General features: G+C 71.3%; 2 protein-coding genes and 1 long non-coding RNA gene across 3 annotated transcripts; all 3 read right to left on the bottom strand.

Annotated features, from left to right (window-relative positions):
* Positions 1–4,911: 4,911 nt before the first annotated feature.
* EHMT2 (euchromatic histone lysine methyltransferase 2) lies at positions 4,912–16,466 on the bottom strand. The gene is made up of 26 exons (XM_078848710.1): positions 16,295–16,466; positions 15,679–15,935; positions 15,245–15,317; positions 15,013–15,110; positions 14,754–14,930; positions 14,318–14,440; positions 14,040–14,151; positions 13,403–13,504; positions 13,006–13,151; positions 12,632–12,775; positions 11,772–11,995; positions 11,429–11,614; positions 10,927–11,009; positions 10,701–10,807; positions 10,487–10,609; positions 10,293–10,394; positions 9,599–9,703; positions 9,068–9,222; positions 8,730–8,897; positions 8,497–8,641; positions 8,120–8,197; positions 7,523–7,638; positions 7,261–7,347; positions 7,066–7,144; positions 6,260–6,435; positions 4,912–5,729 (listed from the first exon to the last, which is right to left on the bottom strand). The coding sequence occupies exons 1-26, from the start codon at positions 16,329–16,331 to the stop codon at positions 5,549–5,551; spliced, it is 3,384 nt and encodes a 1,127-aa protein (XP_078704836.1). The 5' UTR covers positions 16,332–16,466; the 3' UTR covers positions 4,912–5,548.
* A 6-nt stretch (positions 16,467–16,472) lies between these two features.
* On the bottom strand, positions 16,473–18,249 carry LOC144929368 (uncharacterized). Its single transcript, XR_013634601.1, has 3 exons — positions 18,168–18,249; positions 16,918–16,972; positions 16,473–16,579 (listed from the first exon to the last, which is right to left on the bottom strand). It is a non-coding gene; the product is annotated as an uncharacterized LOC144929368 (long non-coding RNA).
* Positions 18,250–19,880: 1,631 nt separating this feature from the next.
* ZBTB12 (zinc finger and BTB domain containing 12) lies at positions 19,881–22,437 on the bottom strand. The gene is made up of 2 exons (XM_078848711.1): positions 22,212–22,437; positions 19,881–21,491 (listed from the first exon to the last, which is right to left on the bottom strand). Exon 2 carries the CDS (start codon positions 21,208–21,210, stop codon positions 19,918–19,920), a length of 1,293 nt encoding a protein of 430 aa, XP_078704837.1. The 5' UTR covers positions 21,211–21,491; positions 22,212–22,437; the 3' UTR covers positions 19,881–19,917.
* Between the last annotated feature and the right edge of the window lie 1,334 nt (positions 22,438–23,771).

The following is a 23,771-nucleotide window of genomic DNA, read 5'->3' as shown; positions in this document are numbered from 1 at the left end:
CAGCGAGGTCCCGGGGGCTAGGCAGGCTGCGGGAAGGGGGGGTCGTGGGGGTTGCACTCACCTCTGCCGAATCGGGCCCCGGAACGAGGGATCATATTTACACTGTTCCCCTGCAGAGAGAGGAGAGAGAGCGCGAACGGCCTGAGCAGGGGGGCTGGGAGCCAGGACTCCTGGGTTCTCTCCCTGGCTCTGGGAGGGAGTGGGGGGCTGGTGGGTCTGAGCAGGGGGGCTGGGAGCCAGGGACTCCTGGGTTCTCTCCCCAGCTCTGGGAGGGGAGTGGGGGGCTGGTGGGTCTGAGCAGGGGGCTGGGAGCCAGGACTCCTGGGTTCTCTCCCTGGCTCTGGGAGGGGAGTGGGGCCTGGTGGGTCTGAGCAGGGGGCTGGGAGCCAGGACTCCTGGGTTCTCTCCCTGGCTTTGGAGGGGAGTGGGGACTGGTGGGTCTGAGCAGGGGGCTGGGAGCCAGGACTCCTGGGTTCTCTCCCCAGCTCTGGGAGGGGAGTGGGGGGGGGGGTCTGAGCAGGGGGCTGGGAGCCAGGACTCCTGGGTTCTCTCTCCCAGCTCTGGGAGGGGAGTGGGGGGGGGTGGGTCTGAGCAGGGGGCTGGGAGCCAGGACTCCTGGTTCTCTCCCCAGCTCTGGGAGGGGAGTGGGGGGGGTGGGTCTGAGCAGGGGGCTGGGAGCCAGGACTCCTGGGTTCTCTCCCCAGCTCTGGGAGGGGAGTGGGGGGGGGGGGGTCTGAGCAGGGGGCTGGGAGCCAGGACTCCTGGGTTCTCTCCCCAGCTCCTGTGAGGGGAGTGGGGGGGGGTCTGAGCAGGGGGCTGGGAGCCAGGACTCCTGGGCTCTGGGAGGGGTGGGGTATCCAGTGGATTTGGGGGAATCGGACCCAGGTGTCCTGGCTCCCTTTGCAGGAAACTCCCAGTGGCTACTCCCAGGCAGCGGGTGAGAGTGACTGGGGGGGGGCGTGTCAAGGTTATTTCTGGGGGGGTCAGGGCCAGGGCTGATAAGAGCTGAGCCATCAGGAGCAATTACCAGAGATAAGGGCCGGGCGGGGCAGGGGAGCGGGCCCCCGGACAGCGCCCCCTCGTGGGGGAAGTCCTGGCCCCTTCCCGCTGCACCAGCCCACCAGCCCCCGCCACCCGCTGCCCCGGACCTGGTGTGAACACCCCCCCCACACTTCCTTATTGCCCCACTCGAAACCACAAAGTCCAGCCCCACCTGGGGGGGCCACCCACCTTCCCCCCCACGAGTCTAGACCAGCTGTGAGCCAGGCTGGGGAGGCTTTACCCCCCCATAGACACCCTGCACCCCAATCCCCCCTCTGCAACCTCACTCCAGCTGGGGTCCCCCAACTCCCAGCCAGCCCCTGCCTCCCTCCCCCCACCCGGCATCTCAGGGTCTGTGCTGGGCTGACCCCTCCCCCAACCCCCTAGACACCCCTTCCTGCCTGGGGGACGGGGACAGCTGGCCGGGGGCCCGAGGGGGGCTCAAGCTAAAATCTCCTCCCAGCTCTTAGCAGGAAATTCCTCCCTGGGGAGCCCCGACTATGAGCAGCCCTGGGGAGAGCACAGAGCAACTATGGGGGGGCGAGGTGCCCCTCACTCCCAACCCACAGCCCCCTGCCAGCCCGGCCCTGCCCCCCAGCCCTGCCGGTGCCCCTCACTCCCGACCTGCAGCCCCCTGCCCCCAGACCTGCAGCCCCCTGCCGGTGCCCCTCACTCCCGACCTGCAGCCCCCTGCCCCCCCCAGCCCTGCCGGTGCCCCTCACTCCTGACCCGCAGCCCCCTGCCCCCCCCAGCCCAGCCCTGAAGGAGAGGGGGCTGGGACATGCCGAACCCGCCCCATGGACGGACAGACGGAGGAACCGGACGGGCAGCAGGTGAAAGGGGAACAGGATGGGGGGGGGGGAGAAGAGGAAAGGGGGGCCGGGGGCATAGGGCGGGGGGGCCGGCGGAGGGCACGGGAATGGGGGGGCAGTGGAGCTGGGGGCCCCGGGGGCAGGGGGGCAAAGCCGCCCGCAGAAGGGAGCGGAGACCTGGGCCGCTGGGAGGAGGGGGCCGGGCCGGGGGGGCAGGATGTGGGGGGAGGCCGCTGGACAAGGGGGAAAAGGGGGGGGTCGCTGGGCAGCACCCCAGGCCCTGACCGGCGCCCCCCCCAGCGGGACGCCCCGGCGATAACGGGGAGGGTCCATCCCCAAGCACCCCGGGGGGTCGATAAGGTTCCGGGGGGGTGGCACGTCCGGGGGGGGTTATTGAGGGGGCCGGCGAAGATGGGGGGTTATTTCAAATTCCCGCCCCCCCCCGGATCTCACCCCCCCCCCCCAGATCTCACCCCCCCCCGTGACCGCGGGACCGAGCCCCCCCCCCCGGATCTCACCCCCCCCCCGTGACCGAGCCCCCCCCCCCGGATCTCACCCCCCCCCCGTGAGCGCGGGACCGAGCCCCCCGGCTGCAGGCTGGACAGTTTCTATTTCCTGGTTCCTGGTCATCACAAACAATCGGCCCCCCGCCCTCCCGCGGTGCCCAGGTGAGGTGACCCGAGCCGAGCCGAGCCGAGCCGGGGGCAGGTGGGCTTGCCCTGGCTGGGCGGGGGGACAAGGAACGGGACTCGGGCCCTGGCCCCCTGTACAGCCCCCCTCGCATCTCCCCCTCTTGGGCCAAGGCCTTGGGAGGGGGCCCGGCCCGGCCCCCGCAGGTGTGAACTCGGGGGCGGGGGGCGTTACTGGCGCCCGTGTAGACAAAGCCCGGAGCAGCAGGACAGTCCCTGTGAAACGGGGGGTCTGGGCCCCCCCGGCTTCCCCTGACTCCCAGAGCCGGATCCACCAGAGCCCGAGACCCGGGACGGTGAGAGTTGGGGGGCCCGGCCCTCCAGCCCAGCGTTGATCCTGTTCGGGGGTCCCCCCGTGACCCCCTTCCACAGGGCTGCTGGGGACGGAGCCCTGAGCCGACGTTGGGGGGCCGCTAAGCCTCGGGGGCTCCGGGCCGCCGCCCCGCGCGGGGGGGAAGGGCCCCGGGGTGTCGGGGCCCCCGCGCCGCCGTCCCCCCTCGAATTCGGGCACCCCGAAGCCCCGCAAACCCCACAGGAGCCACGTCAGGGCCCGGGGGGGCTAAGGGGGAAGCCCGCTGCTGCCCCCGGGACCCCCCCCCGCCCGGCTCTGCCCCCCATTAGCGCTCCCCGTGTTCAGCCCCCCCCCACCCCAAGGTGTATGCTGGGCCCCCCGACAAGGAAACCGAGAGGAGACTCCCGCCCCCCCTTACCGTAGGGCGCCGGGTCCGGCTGCTCCCCCTTGTCCTTGCGCCCCATGGCGGGGCCGGGGGCAGCTGGGCTGTGGCCGGAGGCTGCGGTTAGAAATGGGCCGGGCGGGGCGGGGCAGTTACCTGCCCCCCCGCCCCACGTCACAGACACCTGCAGCGGGCCGCGCCCCTGCACCTGACCCCAAGCCCCGCCCCCGTGCGCCAGGCCCCGCCCCGCATCTCACCTGCGCCGGGTGCCACGCCCACCGCCCGGCCCCGCCCCGCCCGGCCCCGGGCCCCGCCCCGACACCCCCACCCCCACCCTGCCACACAACCCTCCCCCCACTCACCCCCCCACCCCAGTGCAACACCAGCCTCCCCCCCCCCACACACTCACCCCTCACAACCGGACACACAAACGCTGCCTGCCAGATTCACCTGGACCTCAGCCTCCCACCCCAACCACGCAGGAGACCCACAATCACCCCCCACGCGGCCAGTCCTCACCCCCGCATCACCCCCCAACGAAACTCATCACACGGTGACACCCCTGAACCCGCAACCAAACAGCCGCCTGCAGCCGCCGGCCGCCAGAACCTCCCCCCGCTGGGTGCCCCGGACCCGCAGGTGTGACACAAACACAAACCACCCCGCACCCAGCACCGCCAGGCCCACAAACACACCATCGCACCCGCTGCAGAGGGGCGGGCCCGGGGCACCCCGACCCAGCCCGAGCTGCCTGAACCCCCCCGAGGAGCCGACCCAAACAGCACCTGCCCACAACGGACCTCAGCAACCGCAGGAAACGCCCAACCAGGTATAGCCCCAGCAAGGGGCGGTGATCGCACCCCCCCCCCCACAGAGCCCAGCAAGGGGCGGTGATCGCACCCCCCCCCCCCACAGAGCCCAGCAAGGGGCGGTGATCGCACCCCCCCCCCCCAGAGCCCAGCAAGGGGCGGTGATCGCACCCCCCCCCCCACAGAGCCCAGCAAGGGGCGGTGATCGCACCCCCCCCCCACAGAGCCCAGCAAGGGGCGGTGATCGCACCCCCCCCCCCAGAGCCCAGCAAGGGGCGGTGATCGCACCCCCCCCCCCCCAGAGCCCAGCAAGGGGCGGTGATCGCACCCCCCCCCCCACAGAGCCCAGCAAGGGGCGGTGATCGCACCCCCCCCCCCAGAGCCCAGCAAGGGGCGGTGATCGCACCCCCCCCCCCCCAGAGCCCAGCAAGGGGCGGTGATCGCACCCCCCCCCCCCACAGAGCCCAGCAAGGGGCGGTGATCGCACCCCCCCCACACACAGAGCCCAGCAAGGGGCGGTGATCGCACCCCCCCCACACACAGAGCCCAGCAAGGGGCGGTGATCGCACCCCCCCCACACACAGAGCCCAGCAAGGGGCGGTGATCGCACCCCCCCCCCCCCACAGAGCCCAGCAAGGGGCGGTGATCGCACCCCCCCCCCCCACAGAGCCCAGCAAGGGGCGGTGATCGCACCCCCCCCCCCACAGAGCCCAGCAAGGGGCGGTGATCGCACCCCCCACACACACAGAGCCCAGCAAGGGGCGGTGATCGCACCCCCCCCCCCACAGAGCCCAGCAAGGGGCGGTGATCGCACCCCCCCCCCACAGAGCCCAGCAAGGGGCGGTGATCGCACCCCCCCACCCGGGACAAACACACCGACACGCCCTGGCCGTGCTCCCGGCGTTTATTGGGTTCAGGCTCCCAGGACGTGACAGGTAAAAAGGGACCAAGCCCAGGGGGGGCTTTGGAGCCGCGGGGGGGGGAGCCCCAGAGGCGCGGGGGGGGGGGCTCCTGCATTTCCTGCAGCGCTGCCTTGCTGCAGCCAAGGGGTCACTGGCTGGCCCATCCTCTCTGGGGGGGCCGGGGGGAGAACTGAGCCCGGGGGGAGCCCCAGGGACGGGGGCTCAGGGGCCAGTTGTGGCTGGCAGGGTCCGCCCGGGGGCTCAGGGGCCCAGGGGGGCAGGTTGGGGAGGGTCCCCCAGGGAGCACAGGGCCCAGGAATCTGGGTCCCCTCAGGGGTCCGGTCGGGGCAGGGTGGGGAGGGCCCCCCCGGGAGCACAGGGCCAGGAATCGGGGTCCCGGGCAGGGTGGGGAGGGCGCCCCCGGGAGCACAGGGCCAGGAATCGGGGTCCCGGGCAGGGTGGGGAGGGCCCCCCGGGAGCACAGGGCCAGGAATCGGGGTCCCGGGCAGGGTGGGGAGGGCCCCCCGGGAGCACAGGGCCCAGGAACGGGGGTCTCGGAGGCTCGGCCGGGGCGGGGTGCCCCCAGGCGGGCCAGGGCCAGGAGCGGGGTCCCCCGGGGGCTCAGGGGCCCAGCAGGGGCAGCCCCCCCATGTCGGGCAGCAGCTCGGGGTGGGCCTCGAGGCGGGCGAGGCGGCTCTGCTCCAGGGCGATGGCCTCGGCCGAGTGTTTGCATTTCTCCGCCCCGCACTGGCAGGTGAAGTATTTGCTCTTGATGTCCCAGAACCGGTCGCCGTAGTCGAACCTGGGGGGGCACCGGGGGGTCACTGGGGGGGGCTCCGCCCCCCCCCAGCCGCTCCCACACGCCCTGCCCCCAGCCCGGTCCTGGGCCCCGCCCCCAGCCCGGTCCTGGGCCCCGCCCCCATCTCCTCACCCCACAGCCAGCCCCAGGCCCCGCCCCCCGCCGCAGGACCCGCAACCCCATCTCCGCCCCCAGCCCCAGGCCCAGCCCCAGGCCCCGCCCTCAGCTCCACACCCCACCAGCCCCAGGCCCCGCCCTCAGCTCCACACCCCACCAGCCCCAGGCCCCGCCCCCAGCCCCGCCCCCAGGCCCCAGCCCCCGCCCCCGGCTCCACCCCCAGCCCCAGGCCCCGCCCCCAGCCCCACCCCCAGGCGCTGACCCCAGCTCCACCCCCCGGCTCCACCCCCAGCCCCAGGCCCCGCCCTCAGCTCCACACCCCACCAGCCCCAGGCCCCGCCCCCAGGCCCCAGGCCCCGCCCCCGGCTCCACCCCCAGCCCCAGGCCCCGCCCCCAGCCCCGCCCCCGGCGCTGACCCCAGCTCCTCGCCAGCGCGGATGTCGCGGCTGCTGAAGAAGGCGATGCGGGGGAAGCGCAGGTCCTGGTGCAGCATGAACACCCGCACCGGGATGATGTTGGGCTCGCACAGGTGGTTGATGAACCGGCTCACGTTGCCGTAGTAACGGGCATCGATGCAGTACACCTCTCCGTCCTGCGGGGGGAGGGGAGAGAACCCAGGAGTCCGGGCGCCCCGCTGTCCCCCCTAGCCCCCGCCCCGAGCCGGGAGAGAACCCAGGAGTCCGGGCCCCCCGCTGTCCCCCCTAGCCCCCGCCCCGAGCCGGGAGAGAACCCAGGAGTCCGGGCCCCCCGCTGTCCCCCCTAGCCCCCGCCCCGAGCCGGGAGAGAACCCAGGAGTCCGGGCCCCCCGCTGTCCCCCCTAGCCCCCGCCCCGAGCCGGGAGAGAACCCAGGAGTCCGGGCCCCCCGCTGTCCCCCCTAGCCCCCGCCCCGAGCCAGGAGAGAACCCAGGAGTCCGGGCCCCCCGCTCTCATCCCTAGCCCCCGCCCCGAGCCGGGAGAGAACCCAGGAATCGGGGCGCCCCGCTCTCTCCCCAAGCCCCCGCCCCGAGCCGGGAGAGAACCCAGGAGTCCGGGCGCCCCGCTGTCTCCCCTAGCCCCCGCCCCGAGCCGGGAGAGAACCCAGGAGTCCGGGCCCCCCGCTCTCCCCCCAAGCCCCCGCCCCCTCCCCAAGCCAGGAAAGAATCCAAAAATCTGGGCCCCCCGCTCTCATCCCTAGCCCCCGCCCCGAGCCGGGAAAGAACCCAGGCATCCAGGCCCCCTCACCTTGTTGTCCAGGTCGAAGAGATATGAATCATCTTCCCGTACATCGGCCTCCGCGTCTGAAATCAGCTCCCCCACGTACCTGTGGCAGGGAAGGGGGCAGAGGCATCACGTCCTGGGTGAATCCCAGCCCTGCCCCCGCCCCAGCTGGTGCCCCCCCGGAGGGAACAGACCCAGTCCCCACCCCGGCTCACTCACTCGCAGATGAAGGTCCCTTGGGGGATGGTTTGAAGGGCTCGCACCCCCCAGCCCATCTTGGCCGTCCGGTACAGCTGCAGTCGGACCCTGCAGGGGAACAAGCTTCTTGTTAACCTGTGGAACTCCCTGTCACATGACATCCCAGCCCACCAGTTCCAGTCCAGCAACCGTAACATTGATTCCTGTTAGCCTGGGGAACTCCCTGCTACTGGACTCTCAGGGAGAAGGAACGGTGGGTGATGCCCCCTCCCTGGGGACTCACTTGATTCCGCTCTGCACGACCCGGTTCTTGCAGTTCCTCCAGCAGGTGCACGCCTGGTTACACTCGAAGATGAGGGGCGGCTCGATCTTGTTGAATTCCTGGAGCAGGCGCCCATCCTGGGGGGAGGAGGGATCATAATCTCTGAATCGCTCCCAAATTCTGCCTCCCTCAGATGGGTTGGGGAAGGGGGGCGAAGCCATGGGAACTGGGGTCTGAATATTCATGTGGGTCTGAGGCAGCCCTGCAGCCTATGGGGGGGGGAATCTGCCAGTTTCACCTGTAGGTGTGCAGGCTCCCCCCTCCCCTGACAGTTTCATGGCTCCCCCTACCATGTGTTGGCACAGCCAGCTTCTGGGCTTCCCCCACACCCAATGGGGAAGTTTCCAAGCTACCCCCATTCTTCTCTCATCTGAGAGTCAGTTTCTAAGCTTCCCCCTCCTACAAGCCCCATGGCTCTTTTGTCTGCCTCCAGGCTCCCCCCACCACATGTGCTCTTGTCAGTTTCCAGGCTCCCCACTGCCCCCATTGCTGTATTTGGTGTCTATCAGTCCCGATCCGAGGCGCAGTGTCCAGGCCCCCCCACGGCGGGCGTCTCACCTTGTCATACCAGCAGCGGATGCTGAGTTGGCCACACAGGCAGTTGCTGGAGGAGCAATCGTCCTGGCAGGTGCAGTGCTGGGGGAGCGGGGGGCAAAAAGGGGGGGGACACAGCTTAGCAGGGCCTGCCCCCACCGCGGTTGTCAGTTTCCAGACACCCCGCCCCACCCAGTTTGCACCTTCACTGGTTTCTCAGCTCCCCCGTTTCCCCTCCAAGCCACCAAAGGCCAGTTTCTAGACTCCGCCCCCCAAAAACAATTCTGCAGTTGTCAGTTTCCAGGCTCCCCTCTCCCCAAAAAGGTTCTGCATTTGTCAGTTTCTAGGCTCCCCTCTCCCAGGAGGCGGCTCCGGGCGGCCAGGCGCCCCGGGGCGGCTACCTGCAGGTGTGTGATGTTGCGGTCGATGTTCATGGTGGAGGTCTCGCAGTTCTCCGAGATGTATTTGTAGTCGTCGGGACACGGCTCGTCATCCACCGAGTTGACGCAGGGGATGGGCACGTTCTCGTAGCCGCGGGCCACGTCCCTGGGGGGCAGGAGGGGTGAGACCGGAGCCGGCCAGCAGGGAGCAGCCGCGCGCGCCCCCCCCCCCCGCCCCCCGGGCCCATCCCCACCTGCTGATGATGCGTTCGGTCCGCAGCGCCCGGTTGAGGATGCCCTGCCGGATCTTGCGGTTCAGCTGCAGGGCGAACCAGACCTCGGAGTTCTCCAGCGTCAGGTCCACGGGGCAGTCGCCCTCCTTGTTCCGCACCTCGGGGTCAGCCCCTCGCGACAGGAACAGCCTGGGCGGGAGGGGAGGGGGGGCAGATGGGAACCCCGGAGTCCTGGCCTCTGACCAGTAGCCCCCACTCCCCTTCCGGAGCCAGGAGCGGACCCAGGAGTCCTGGCTCCACCCCCCCCCCGGCTCTGACCAGTAGCCCCCTCTCCCCTCCTGAGCCGGGCGCCCGCTCACATGACGCAGTCGTGGAAGCTCTCGCGGGCGGCGATGTGCAGCGGCGTGTCCCCATGGCAGTTCACGGCGTGCAGGTCACACTGCGCGTTCAGCAGGACCTCGGCGATCTCGGCGCTGCCCGTGAAGGAGGCCCAGTGCAGGCAGATGTTCTCCTCCTGCGGGGGAGGGGTTACGGGGAGCCTTGAAACCGGCAAATCCCAGCTCCGCTCAGAAATGGGGGGGCTGGAAACCAGCAAACGCCCTGAGGGGAGCCAGAGATAGTGGCCAGCACCAGGGATGGAGCCAAGACACCAACACGCAGACGGGGCGGGGAGCCTGGAAACCGACAGAGACTTGGGGGGGAAGCCTGGAAACCTACACATGCAAAGACAGCGACAGGTACAGATTTGGGGAGCCGGGGGGGACGGACGGACGGACACTGAGAAGCCAAGACACTGATTCAGAGAAGGGAGCCGAGACCCCAGCAGCTGGGGGGGGTGGCGGGGGGGGGGGGCTGAGCCAGCTCCGGGGGAGCAAGAAACCGCCACTCACGTTGTCTGTCAGGGTGACGTCGGCGCCACGGGTCAGCAGCATGCGGATCACCTCGATGTGCTTGTGCTCCGCGGCCCAGATGATGGGGGTCCAGCCGCCGTTATCCTGCCGGGGGGGCCACGGGGGAGAGGGGTCAGCGCTGCTGGCTGGGTGAGAGTGACTCCTGCTGCCCCCCGCCCCGCTGCCTGCAGCCCAGCCCCTAGCCCCGCCCCGACTTCCCGGGGAGAGCCCCCCGCTGCCCCCCGCCCCGCCCCACCGCCCCGCCCAGCCCCTAGCCCCGCCCTGGGGCCAGCCCTGACTGCCCGGGGAGAGCCCCCCGCCCCGCCCCGCAGCCCAGCCCCTAGCCCCGCCCCGACTGCCCGGGGAGAGCCCCCCGCTGCCCCCCGCCCAGCCCCTAGCCCCACCCTGAGGCCAGCCCTGACTGCCCAGGGAGAGCCCCCCGCTGCCCCCCGCCCCGCCCCTAGCCCCGCCCTGACTGCCCGGGGAGAGCCCCCCGCTGCTCCCTGCCCCGCCCCACCACCCAGCCCCTAGCCCCGCCCTGGGGCCAGCCCTGACTGCCCGGGGAGAGCCCCCTGCTGCCCCCCGCCCCGCCGCCCAGCTCCTAGCGCCGCCCTGGGGCAACGGGGCCAGCCCTCACTGTGACAGGGGGTGAGCTCCCCACACTGGGGGCCGGACGCCCGGGTCCCCGACTCACCTGGGCATTGACGTCCACCTGCCCCGTGGCCAGCAGCAGAGAGACCATGGCCAGGTTCCCGCACTTGGCCGCGTGATGGAGGCAGGTCGAACCATCCTCCTCCTGGGGGGGGACGGGGTGGGGGGAAGACTGTGTGGTGACTGGCAGACAGGTATCCCCCCGCCCCCCGGCCCCCCCCGTCGCCCCGCCCTGACCTTGCTGTAGACGCAGCCGCCCCGGCGGACGATGTAGCGCGCCGTCTCCACCTGGTTGCTCACCACGGCCTCCATGAGCGGCGTCCGCCGCGTCTTGTCCACCGCGTTGATGTTGGCACCAGCCTGGGGGGGCGGGGGGGGAGTTTCAGAGCCAGGATCTGACCCCGCCCACTGCCAGACGCCCCCCGCCCCGCCCCCGGGCCCCGCCCCCCACCTGCAGCAGCACGTGGCAGATCTCGAGGTACCCCTTCTGGGCGGCGGCATGCAGTGGGGTGCGCTTGCTTTGCTGGTCGCTCTGGAAGTTGGGGTCCAGGTTGTCCACTGGAGGGGGGAGGCAGAGAATCGGGGAACAGGATCAGAGCCAGGCGTGGGGTCACAGACCCAAATGCCCCCCCCATCACCCCACGGCCCCCCAACCCCTCCCCACAGCCCCCACTCACGCAGCATCAGCAGCACCTTCTGCAGCTCGCCCTGCTTGACCGACAGGTAGAGCTGGCGGGGGTGGAATCGCAGCTTCTTCCGCCTGGCGGAGCGAGGGGACGAGCCAGAGAGAGACGGGGTCAGCGGCAGGGCTGGTGGGGGATGCAGAGAGAAGGGGAGGCAAAGGGATGGCGCACGGGGGGGGTGCGGTGGGATCACAGGTGTGTGGGGGAGGGAGTCCTGGGGGGCCAGAGGGAGGCAGACTGGGGATAAGTGGGTGCCGTGAGTCACAGCTGGACGATACCAGGGGGCAGAGAGAGGTGGCTGGGGAGGAAGGTGGAGGCCACAGGGAGGGTTGGGAGGGACCCACGGGGCACTGGACTCCAAGGAGCAGGACAACGTACTGGTGGGTGCCGTGGGATCAAGGTGGCTGGGGCGGAGACAGGTGTGTTGGTGGGTGCCGTGGGATCACAGAGAGCAAGAGGGTCATGGGAAAGGGGGGGGAGGGTCGGGGGGTCCCACCTCTCAGCCTCCTGCACGATCAGGGCCTTCTCGAGCTGCTCGCGGCCCGGCCCCGGGCCCAGCCCCAGCGGCGAGATGGCAGCGCCCGACGGCAGGGTCAGCACAGGGCCCCCGGAGCTGTCGATCCCGTCGGCCAGTGGGTCGGGGGGGACCAGGCGCCCCTCGCCCTTCCCTCGCATCCGGGCGCTGAACGGGAGAGGAGGGGGCAGCAGGGTGGGGGAGTCAGAGTCCGGGACACCCCCTCCGTGACGCGGCCCCCACAGTGCCCCCCACCCCCTCCCCAACACTGACGCAACGTGGGGGCTCCCCACCCCCCCCAGCACGCGCCCCCCCGGCGGCTCACCTGGGCTGGCTGGTGTCGGCGCGGCCGGGGGTGTCGGGGGGCTCCTGGCCAGGGGGCGGGGGGGCGGGGGCGGAGGTGTCGGCCCGGGCGATGGTGATTTCCTGGGCCTCAGAGGCGTCCTCGCCGCAGTGCGGGCAGAAAATCCGCCCGTTGAGCTGGGACACGCAGCCCTTGTGGAAGCGGTGGGTCACCCGCAGGTCGGGGTGGCACTCCAGGAAGGTGCCCTGTGGGGAGACGGGGCCCCTCACTCCCGACCCGCAGCCCCTGCAGCACCCCTCGCTGCTGACCGGCAGCCCCCCAGCTTCCCTCGCTCCCGACCCGCAGCCCCTGCAGCACCCCTCGCTGCTGACCCACAGCTCCCCAGCTCCCTTCACTCCCGACCCACAGCCCCCCAGCTCCTCCGGCACCCCTCGCTCCCGACCCACAGCTCCCCTCGCTCCCGATCCGCAGCCCCCGAAGCCCGCAGCTCCCCTCGCTCCCGACCCGCAGCCCCCCAGCTCCCCTCGCTGCTGACCCGCAGCCCCCCAGCTCCCTTCACTCCCGACCCACAGCCCCCCAGCTCCTCCGGCACCCCTCGCTCCCGACCCACAGCTCCCCTCGCTCCCGATCCGCAGCCCCCGAAGCCCGCAGCTCCCCTCGCTCCCGACCCGCAGCCCCCCAGCTCCCCTCGCTGCTGACCCGCAGCCCCCCAGCTCCCTTCACTCCCGACCCACAGCCCCCCAGCTCCTCCGGCACCCCTCGCTCCCGACCCACAGCTCCCCTCGCTCCCGATCCGCAGCCCCCGAAGCCCGCAGCTCCCCTCGCTCCCGACCCGCAGCCCCCCAGCTCCCCTCGCTCCCGACCCGCAGCCCCCCACTCACGGCCGTGCAGAAGTGCCCGCAGCCAGGGCAGCACTGGTGTTTCACCATCCGGGCACGATGGGACTCGCACAGAACCATGAGGGGCACCCGGCTGGACGGGCGCATGGTCTCCCGCTTCAGCACACTGCAGCTGCAGCCGCTCAGCTGGGGGGGAAATGGGTCGGGGGGGGTCAGCCCGGACACCGGGGTCCCGCCCCTCCCCAGAGTCCCACCCAGCTGCATCTCAGTGCAGGGCCAGGGTCCCCAGATACCCAGCCCCCCGTGTCCCACCCCACAGTCAGCCACAGCTCGGGGCAGGCAAGGCTCCCTTCCCATCCCAAACACTCCGTGGCCCCCGCACGCCGCCGGCCCCCCCGCCGGCCCCGCCCCCTCACCTCCCCGTCAGCGCTCTCGGTGGCCATGCAGTGGCTGCGTGCGGCCTCGCTGAGCCGCTCGATCTTGGGGGCCTCCATGCGGCAGGAGCAGAGGGGCAGCTCCTCGAAGCGCTCGGTCTCCAGCGAGCTCGTCTCGTTGGACACGCCTGGGGGGGGACCCCAGTGGGGCCGGTGAAGGGTTTCAGGTGAAACCAGAGATCAGTGGGGGAAGGGGGATTTGGGGGGATTCCGGCAGGGTTGGGGGGGGAAGGGGAGCGTTGAACCCAGCAGAGTTGGGGGGCCCCCAAGGTGGGAGGGGGGTGTGATTTGGGGGGCGGGGGGTGGAGAAGGGGAGAACACAGACCGGACACTGCGGGGGGGAAGCGGAGGGGGTGCCCATGGGGGGCCGGGGTCTCACCTGCATTGTTGGGGGACAGCGCCCCCTCACCCGGCAGCTCCAGGCACCCCAGCGGCACCTCCGTGTACTCGCTCTGCCCGGCCGCGGAGACCCCGTTGACACCTGGCCGAGAGGGGGAACGAGGGGGCCGGGGGCCAGGGAAGAGGGAGCGACAGAATCGGGGCATAAGGGAGATGTGGGCAATGAGCAGCAGCTGCTCCCCCTCCCCTGCCCCCCAGACGCCCCCCCATTCTCACACCAGGATCCCAGCCTTCCGATTACCCTCTTGCCCGGGTCACACTGACCCTCCCCCGGCACGCCATCTTCGCTGGCCCATTTCTCTGGCACCGTTTGGGGTAGAAATGAGCCGCCAGTGCTGGGAAGCCCAAAGTCCCGGCTTCGCGGCGGTACCGACCTGGCGGCCTGGCATCCAACCCCCGGAGAGGGGGTGGGCACCAAAACCACCGAGGAATCCCGGCTGGGGAGAAAACACAGCAGGTGGGCAGGAGCGTGGGAGAATATCTCCCAGACCGGGGAGGCTCCAGACACGGTTCCGAGACCCCCGCAAAGCCCAGACCCTCCTCTCTCTGCCGCCACGACCCGCTGGGCCCCACCCCACTTGGTTCCGGAGCCACGGGCCACCACACGCCCCCCTCACCTCGCCCATCCTTGGGCCGAGCCTCCTTCCTCTTGCGTTTTCGGGACGGTTTGACCCAGGGGCTGTCATTTTTCCAGCGCTTCTTGGCCTTGCGCTTGGTGCTGGATGCGCTCTGGGCAGGGGGGAGCGAGTTGGAGCCGGGGGGGGGGGGGGGGGCACAGAATGATGGCGAGAGCAGGGGGGGCAAGGAACAAGAGAACAAAAAGGTCATGGGGGAAGAGAAGGAGGGTGAGTTCTACCACCACCCCTCCCCCATCCTGCCCCCCCCGGAGGCTCACCCTGTCCGACATGGTCCCGGATTCGTCGTCTTCTTCATCCTCTTCTTCATCCTCTTCCTCCTCCTCCTCTTCCTCCTCCTCCTCCTCCTCGCTCATTTGTTCCCCCACCCTGTCTGCCTCCGACTGGACAAGAGACGGACAAAGCTCAGCAGGGGGGGGCGGGAAGCAACCCAGGCATCTGGGCCTGGCTCTGACTGAGCTGGGATTCCCCTTCCCGTCCCAAACACACTGTGCCCCACCCCAGAGTCAGCCGCAGCTCAGCACAGGGCCAGGGGTCCTCAGATAACCGGCCCCCGCACCCCACTCCAGAGTCAGCTGCATCTCAGCGCAGGGCCAGGGGTCCCCAGATAACCAGCCCTCGTGCCCCTCCCCAGAGGCAGCCGCATCTGAGCGCCAGGCGAGGGGTCCCCCCGTGCGCAGCCCCCCCATGCCCCACCTTGCTGTCCGAGTCACCGTGCTCATCCACGGAATAGCTGTCGTAGAAAAGGCTGAAGTCCTCGCCCACCTCGGTCTCCCACTCCTCCAGGGCCCCCCCCACACCCCGGGCCCCCGAGGGGTCCCCCAGGGGGCGGGAATCGCTGGGCGGAGCCGCCATTTCCTCCGTCACCGTGATCTGGGGAGGACAACAGGTCAGAGCCACCCTGAGCCCCGGAAGGGAGGGAGGGAGGGACCCAGGTGTCCGGGAGAGGCCATACCTCAGTGCTGGCCCGCGGGCTGGATCTGTGCAGGGAGGACGGGAGCCGCTTGTGAATCAAATCCGTCCCGTAGTCCAGCTTCGGCCGCTTGGCCGGCTCTGGGGGGAGAGGGAATGAAGGGGGGGGGCAGGAGAGAGATTCCCCCCCAGCTCTGCTGATGCCCCTCAATCCTGACCAGCAGCCCCCCAGCTTTGCCATGCCCCTCACTCCCGACCCGCAGCCCCCTGGATACCTGGCTCCTCGATGCTCCGCAGGTCGTCAGAGACTCGGAAATGCAGCATCTCGGAGACTCGCTTTTCGGGGACCTGGGGACAGGATTTTGGTGGGGAGGGGTGGTCAGACACGGCACTCAAACCTGGAACAACCCCTCCCTTAGGCGGTGATGGAACCCAGGCGTCCGGGACATTGTCCTTAGGGGAGGGGCCGCAGTAGCGGTGAGAGGATGGGGCCAGGCATCGGGGACGACACCCCGGGGGAGGGTTAGCCTGGGGTGTGGTGCGAGGGGACCCAGGCATCCAGGATGACACCCTGGGGGGGCGCTAACCTGGGGAGGGGCACGAGGGGACCCAGGCGTCCAGGATGACACCCGGGGGGGGCGCTAACCCGGGGAGGGGCACGAGGGGACCCAGGCGTCCGGGACAACAGCCCTCCCCCGCCAGAACCCACCTGTCCATTGCTGGGCTTGGCCATGGTCTTGCGGGCCCGGTGGACCTTGGGCTTGGGGTCCGGGGGGGCGGTGGGCTGGGGATCCCCCGCGGGCCCCCCCTCCGGGGGCAGGCGGGCACCAGGCAGGCTGAGCAGCCGCATGGCCAGGCTCTGCACCGACGGGGGCGACTTGCTGGTGCCCGTCAGGGACATCTTGGCGCGGCTCGGCCCCCCCCCGGCCTTGCTGGGCGAGGAGGGGAGCGTCTTGCTGGCGTGGCCTGGGGGAGAGACGTGGTGCTCCTCACTCCCGACCCGCAGCCCCCCGGGGCCCCTCCTCCATGTCCTTCTGCCCCCCCCCCGGGCCCTTCACGCCCTCCCCAGAGCCTCCCCCGGGTCCCCCTTCCCTCCAGGGGCCCCTCACTCCCGACCCACAGCCCCCCGGGGCCCCTCCTCCATGTCCTTCTGCCCCCCCCCACCGGGCCCTTCACGCCCTCCCCAGAGCCTCCCCCGGGTACCCCTTCCCTCCAGGGGCCCCAGACTCCCGACCCGCAGCCAATCGCTCCCTCCCCGACCTGCAGCCCCCCGTCCCCTGCCCCACAAACCCACAGCCCCCCGGCCCGCAGCCCCCCCCACTCACCTGGCAATCCCTTGCTCCCCGAGCCGGTCGTGACCATCACGGTTGCCAGAGTCCCCTCCTCGTCGGGTGATCCTCCAGCCGCCTCCTTGGGGCCCCCAGACGCCTGGGTCCTCGCTGCCTCGTCCCCACTGTTTCCCGCTGCGGGGGGACTCTCCCCGCCCCCTCCCCTGCCGCTCTCCCCGTCCCGGGCCGGCATCCACTTCTCCTCCGGCCCCAGGGCCCTCAGCGGGGGCGGGGCCCCGGTGGGGAGGTCGCGGGGGGGCACCTGCCCCATGGCATGCTGAGCTGGGGGGCGGAGGGGATTGTCCATGTTTCAGCAGCCCCACGTTCGGCCGCAGGGCTGGCGTGGGGACCCGTCTGTCTTTAACCCGCCCCACGGGCCCCGGGCGCGCAGGGGACAGAGGGAAAAGGGGGCGTGAGGACGCCACGGGGGGCTGGCAGGGGGCGCGTTGGACGGTGTCACCGGGAGCCCATAACGGGGCCGGTGGCGTTACCCCGGCTGGGCCCTCGCCCCGGGAGCCCCCAGCGCCCCCCCCCGGCTGGGGCGATATCCCCGCCCCACGATCCACCGCAGAGCCCAGTGCCGGGGGGCATGGGGGGGCACTGCCCCTCCCCCCACTCACCTTTCTCCCCCGGCTCCTTCTCCGCCACCGGGGCCGCCCCCCTCGGCTCGTCCCGCTGCGGAGAGAGACGGGGTCAGAGGGTGCCCAGCGCCCCCCGCCGGCCCCCCACGGCCCGACCCCCACCAGCCCCCCGCCGACCGACCCCCAGCCGGCCCCCCACCCCGCACTGCCCCCCGCGGCCCGACCCCCACCCGGCCCCCTGCCGACCGACCCCCAGCCGGCCCCCCACCCCGCACTGCCCCCCATGGCCTGACCCCCTCCAGCCCCCCACCCCGCACTACCCGCCCGGCCCGACCCCCACCAGCCCCCCGCCGACCGACCCCCAGCCGGCCCCCCACCCCGCACTGCCCCCCACGGCCCGACCCCCACCCGGCCCCCTGCCGACCGACCCCCAGCCGGCCCCCCACCCCGCACTGCCCCCCACGGCCTGACCCCCTCCAGCCCCCCACCCCGCACTACCCGCCCGGCCCGACCCCCACCAGCCCCCCGCCGACCGACCCCCAGCCGGCCCCCCACCCCGCACTGCCCCCCACGGCCCGACCCCCACCCGGCCCCCTGCCGACCGACCCCCAGCCAGCCCCCCACCCCGCACTGCCCCCCCGCCGGCCCCCCACGGCCCGACCCCCACCAGCCCCCCGCCGACCGACCCCCAGCCGGCCCCCCACCCCGCACTGCCCCCCACGGTCCGACCCCCTCCAGCCCCCATCCCGCACTGCCCCCCCGCCGGCCCCCCACGGCCCGACCCCCACCCGGCCCCCTGCCGACCGACCCCCAGCCGGCCCCCCACCCCGCACTGCCCCCCACGGCCCGACCCCCACCCGGCCCCCTGCCGACCGACCCCCAGCCAGCCCCCCACCCCGCACTGCCCCCCCGCCGGCCCCCCACGGCCCGACCCCCACCAGCCCCCCGCCGACCGACCCCCAGCCGGCCCCCCACCCCGCACTGCCCCCCACGGCCCAACCCCCACCAGCCCCCCACCCCGCACTACCCGCCCGGCCCGACCCCCACCAACCCCCACCTTGCACTGCCCCCCCGCCGGCCCCCCACGGCCCAACCCCCAACCAGCCCCCCGCCCCGCACTGCCCCCCACGGCCCGACCCCAGCCAGCGCCCCCCCCCAGGCTGTACCGGGTCTGTGCGGGGGGGCCCGGGGAGTGATTCGCCCCCCCCATTAGCCGCTGTCTCATCAGAGACACCCGCCCCCCCTCCGGGCTGCGCCCGGACGCCTGGGTCCCTTCGCCCCTCCCCCACCTCGCCCGCTCCCGCCGCCTCCATGGCCCGGTCCCGGCAGGCGCGCGGCGGCAGCGCCCGGCAGTGACGTCACCCGCGGGGCGGGGGGATTTAAAAGGACCGCGGGCGGGGAGACCGAGACCCCGCCCCCAGCGCCCTAAGCCCCGCCCCCGGCGCCCTAAGCCCCGCCCCCACCTGGGGCCACTCCACCCCCCCAGCGATCCCCATTGGTGTTTCCCTGGGAACGTCGGTCCCGCAACCCAGACCCGCCCCCCCCCCCAGCTTGGAGAGAACCCAGGAGTCCGGGCCCCCAGCCCCCCCTGCGCTCTAACCACCAGCCCCCAGCCTCCCCAACGTCCAGCTAGAGAACCCAGGAGTCCGGGCTCCCAGCCCCCCTCCCCTCCCCGAGCTTGGAGAGAACCCAGGAGTCCGGGCCCCCAGCTCCCCCTGCGCTCTAACCCCCAGGCCCCAGCCTCCCCCACGTCCAGCTAGAGAACCCAGGAGTCCGGGCCCCCAGCCCCCCCTGCGCTCTAACCACCAGCCCCCAGCCTCCCCAACGTCCAGCTAGAGAACCCAGGAGTCCGGGCTCCCAGCCCCCCTCCCCTCCCCGAGCTTGGAGAGAACCCAGGAGTCCGGGCCCCCAGCTCCCCCTGCGCTCTAACCCCCAGGCCCCAGCCTCCCCCACGTCCAGCTAGAGAACCCAGGAGTCCGGGCCCCCAGCCCCCCCTGCGCTCTAACCACCAGCCCCCAGCCTCCCCAACGTCCAGCTAGAGAACCCAGGAGTCCGGGCTCCCAGCCCCCCTCCCCTCCCCGAGCTTGGAGAGAACCCAGGAGTCCGGGCCCCCAGCTCCCCCTGCGCTCTAACCCCCAGCCCCCAGCCTCCCCCACGTCCAGCTAGAGAACCCAGGAGTCCGGGCTCCCAGCCCCCCTCCCCTCCCCGAGCTTGGAGAGAACCCAGGAGTCCGGGCCCCCAGCCCCCAGCCTCCCCCACGTCCAGCTAGAGAACCCAGGAGTCTGGGCTCCCAGCCCAGCCCCCCACCCGCTCTAACCACTGCACCCCACTCCCAAATAAAACAGCTTGGACACTTCTTTCTTTTCTTTCCTTTTAATAAAAAAAAAGTTTTAAACAATCTAAAAACTGGTTGAAAGGACGTGGAGGGTGAGCCCCAGAGCCGGCGCCCCCCAGAGGGGGACAGCCCCACGCCCCATCAGCCAGCCCCCACCCCAGGGCCAGAGGGGAAAGGTCTGTGCCCCATCCCCGCCCCCGCCAGTCCCTCTCTAGTTCCTAGTGGCTAAATCTGCACTTGGCTAGCTGAAGGTTGCTAAACCCCTGTCTTGCCATCGGGAGAGACGGACAAAAACCTACTACTACCAGCTACTGGAGACGCCCCCTCCCGCCGCCGTAGGTCACCCGGCCCGGCATTTCGCTCTGCACATCCTGGGCTCCAATTCCCCTGCCGGGGATGTCCATTCTTTGGCTGCTGGGAAAACGCACCCGGCTCTGACCCGGTAGCTCCCCTCCTCTCCCCCTCCCCGAGCCGGAACCCGGGGTCCTGGCTCCCAGGCCCCCCTTGCTCTAACCACTACACCCCACTCCCCTCCCCGAGCCCGGGAGAGAACCCAGGCGTCCTGGCTCCCAGCCCCCCCCTGCTCTAACCACTACACCCCACTCCCCTCCCCGAGCCCGGGAGAGAACCCAGGCGTCCTGGCTCCCAGCCCCTCCCCCCACCCCGGCTCTGACCGCCAGCCCCAGCTGCCCTCCCGGCGCCCGCTAGGGCAGCAGGACGTTGATCTCGGAGACGCTGGCCTCCAGCACGTTCTCGGCGGTGGTCTTGCCGTGCTGCTCCTTGAGGTGGCGGCGGATGGCGGGCTTGTGGGCGAAGCGCACGTCGCAGTAGGAGCAGCGGTAGGGGCGCTGGCCGCTGTGCAGGTTCATGTGGTCGTGGAGGGTGGACTTCTGGGTGAAGCTCTTGCCGCAGACGGCGCAGGAGTGGGACTTGACGCCCCGGTGGACGTTCATGTGCCGGTTGAGGTTGCTGCTGTGGTTGAACTGCTTGCCGCAGCGGGGGCACATGAAGATGAAGTGCTGGGCCCGCATGTGGAAGACCAGCTTCTCCACCCCCTGGAAGGCCTCCTCGCACTTGGCACAGCGGATGCTGCGCAGCGGGTGGGGGCCCGCCGGCCCCCCGCGCCCGGCCCCGGGGCGCCCGCCGGCCTCCTCCGCGTAGGTGCCCCCCGGGAAGATGAGCAGCCCCTCGCCCTCGGCGTCCTCGGCCAGGCTGTAGCAGGCCTTGACCACGCCCTGCGGGGCCGGCTCGGACGGCGCCGGCCCCTCGGCCACCGTGGAGTTCACCTGGGCCTCCTGCTGCTGCTCCTTGGCCCAGCCGGGGGGCGGGGACCCCTCCTTGGCCCAGGCCGCCTGCTGCTGCTGCTGCTTCTTCTGCCGCTGGGCCACCTCCAGGGCCGACTCCACCTTGACGATGCAGATGTCGGAGACGCCGTCGTCGTCCCCGTAGTCCTCTTCTTCCTCCTCGTCCTTCAGCTCCAGCTCCTCCAGCTCCAGCTTGGGGGGCCAGGCCGGGAGGCGGTGGCGGGCCCGCTCCTGGGGCGAGGGGCCGGCCGGCGCCCGGGGGGCCCCCCCCTTGGCCGGGGGGGCGCCCTCCTTGAGGCCGATCTGGGGCTGGATGAACTGGGAGAGGGCGTTGCGGCACTTCTCCACCACGTGCTCCATCTGCAGGTAGCTGGCGGCCGTCAGGTAGTTGACGATGTCGCGCACGGCGAACTCCAGGGCCCCGGTGTAGCAGGAGAGGAGCAGGTCGGCCACGATCTTGGCGCTGTGCATGAGGGAGACCTGCAGCTCGGAGGAGGGGTTCAGCAGGAACTGGTCGCGCAGGAACGGGGAGCAGGCCGCCAGGATCACCTTGTGGCCCCGGAACTTCAGGCTCTCGGCCACGATGGTCACGTCGCAGAAGCGCTCCTCCGAGCGCAGCTGGTTCATGTTCCGCAGCGTGGCCGCCTCGTGGCCCGGGAGCTGGAACCGCAGCAGCTCCACGCCCGACGCCATGCCGGGGGGGGCCGGGGGGGGCCGGGGGGGGCTCGGGGGAGTTGTGGGGCTGGAAGGGGGAGCCGGGGGGAGTTGTGGGGGCTGGAAGGGGCAGCCGGGGGGAGTTGTGGGGTGGAGGGGGAGCTGGAAAGGGGAGCAGGGGGCCTGGAAGGGGGGGCTGGAAGGGGGAGCTGAGGGGAGTTGTGGGGTGGAAGGGGGAGCTGGGGGGCTGGAAGGGGGAGCTGGGGGGGAGTTGGGGGGCTGGAAGGGGGAGCCGGGGGGCGACTGGAAGTGAGGCCGGGCTGGAGGCAGACAGGAAGGACAGGGTTAGCTGAGGCCGGACAGCCCCCGGGCACCCCCTTTCTCCTTGTCATGCTCCCCCTTTCGCCCCGATCACACCCTGCCGGCCCTGGCTGCCTTCCCCGTGCCCCACATCCGGGGGGAGGGGGGACCGAGGCAGGCACCCACCTGATCGGCTGCAAAGTGGCCCTGAACCCACCCTGGACAGAGCTCCCCCACTGCGCCCCTCCCCCACTGCACCCAACCTCTGCGCCGCGCCCCACCCCCATTACACCCACCCCCCTGCACCCCTCCCCCACTGCACCCCAACCTTTGCGTCCCGCCCCACCCCCATTACACCCACCCCCCTGCACCCCTCCCCCACTGCACCCAACCTTTGCGTCCCACCCCACCCCCATTACACCCACCCCCCTGCACCCCTCCCCCACTGCACCCAACCTTTGCGTCCCGCCCCACCCCCATTACACCCACCCCCCTGCACCCCTCCCCCATTGCACCCAACCTTTGCGTCCCGCCCCCCTTACACCCACCCCCTGCACCCCATTGTGCCCCTCCCCCTTTGCACCCAACCCCCTGCGCCCCATTGCACCCCTCCCCCACTACGCCCCTCCCCCATTCCACCCCCCCTGCGCCCCATTGTACCCCTCCCCCACTGCCCCCTCCCCCTTTACACCCGCCCCCCCATTGCACCCCTCCCCATTCCCTGGGTGGCCCCCCCTCACCTGCAGGCGGCCGCGGGTCCCGGCCCCCCGGGGTTTCTGCCCCTCGCTTCGCTTTGGGGGGTTTGGGGGGTTTTCTATTTTTGCACAAGGAGCCAACTCCAGAGAAAGGGAATTAAAGGGGCCAGGCGAGGGGCTCTTAAAGGGGCAGGACCCGGCGAGGGGATTATTGTCCGCCAGATGAAAAGTAAACGGGGAAGGTAGGAGAGAGGACAGGGGGGGGGACAGGCAGCCCCACCACCCCGGTGCATCGTGGGATACGGGGATGCGTTGGGGAGGAGGCAGCCTCGCTGCATTGTGGGATACGGGGGGGAGGCGGACCCGGTGTGGGAGAGGGCAGAGGGGGAGGTGGCCTCAGTGCATAGTAGGATATGGGGGTGCGTGGGGGGGAGGCGGCCCCATGCATCGTGAGATATGGGGGGTTGGGGAGAGGCAGCCCCGGTGCATCATGGGATACAGGGGTGCGTGGAGGGACAAGGCCCCGGTGCGTCGTGGGATATAGGGGATTGTTGGGGGGAGACAGCCCCAGTGCATCATGAGATATGGGGGTGTGTGGGGTGAGGCAGCCCCAGTGCATCATGGGATACGGGGGTGTTTGGCAGGGCAAGGCTCTGGTGCATCGTGGGATACGGGGGGACAAGGCCCCAGTGCATCGTGGGATATAGGGATTGTTGGGGGCGATGGCCCAGTGCATCCTGGAATATGGGGGATTGTTGGGGGGGGAGATAACCCCAGTGCACACGGGGGTGTGTGGCAGGGCAAGGCTCTGGTGCATTGTGGGATACCGGGGTGCATTGGGCGGAGGTGGCCCTGGTACATCATGGGATATGGGGGTACGTGGGGGGCAGCCCCAGTGCATTCTGGGAGCTGGGGGCACTTGGGGATTTGGTGGCTACTTCTCCATCCAGGGGCCCCTTTAATTCTCCCTTTCGCGTCCTCCCCTTTAAGAACAGTGACGTCATCACGCGGCGCCAAGCACCACATGGGCGGGGGGGCGAGGGACATTTTTTACCCATAAAATCACCATGGAAACCACCCCCCCACACACAAACGTGCCCCTCCCCCATCTCCCACTCTGAACGTGGAGGGGGCTGGGGGCCCGGACTCCTGGGTTCTCTCCGGGTGGGGAGTGCGGTGTGGTGGTTAGAGCAGACGGGGGGGGGGCCGGACTCCTGGGTTCTCTCCCGGTGGGTTCAGGGAGTGGGGTCTGGTGGTTAGAGCAGACGGGAGGGGGCCCGGACTCCTGGGTTCTCTCCCGGCGGGTGCGGGGAGTGGGGTCTGGTGGTTAGAGCAGACGGGAGGGGGCCCGGACTCCTGGGTTCTCTCCCGGTGGGTTCGGGGAGTGGGGTCTGGTGGTTAGAGCAGACGGGAGGGGGCCCGGACTCCTGGGTTCTCTCCCGGCAGGGGCGGGGAGTAGAGTGTGGTGGTTAGAGCAGACGGGGGGGGGCCCGGACTCCTGGGTTCTCTCCCGGCGGGTGCGGGGAGTGGGGTCTGGTGGTTAGAGCAGACGGGGGGGGGCCCGGACTCCTGGGTTCTCTCCCGGCAGGGGCGGGGAGTAGAGTG

This window comes from Lepidochelys kempii, chromosome 14, assembly GCF_965140285.1.
Source record: "Lepidochelys kempii isolate rLepKem1 chromosome 14, rLepKem1.hap1, whole genome shotgun sequence".
NCBI lineage: Eukaryota > Metazoa > Chordata > Testudines > Cheloniidae > Lepidochelys > Lepidochelys kempii.
This window is presented reverse-complemented; position numbering and strand designations above follow the sequence as displayed.

Excerpts from the sequence above, each read along its gene's own strand:
- ZBTB12 (XM_078848711.1), bottom strand. The coding sequence starts at position 21,210 with ATGGCGTCGGGCGTGGAGCTGCTGCGGTTCCAGCTCCCGGGCCACGAG.
- EHMT2 (XM_078848710.1), bottom strand. The coding sequence starts at position 16,331 with ATGGTCACGACCGGCTCGGGGAGCAAGGGATTGCCAG. Across the intron at positions 13,505-14,039 it reads TCGGCCCAAGGATGGGCGAG|GTGTCAACGGGGTCTCCGCG; the intron begins GTGAGGGGGGCG and ends CCTCTCGGCCAG. Across the intron at positions 10,610-10,700 it reads TCTGCCACGTGCTGCTGCAG|GCTGGTGCCAACATCAACGC; the intron begins GTGGGGGGCGGG and ends CCGCCCCCCCAG.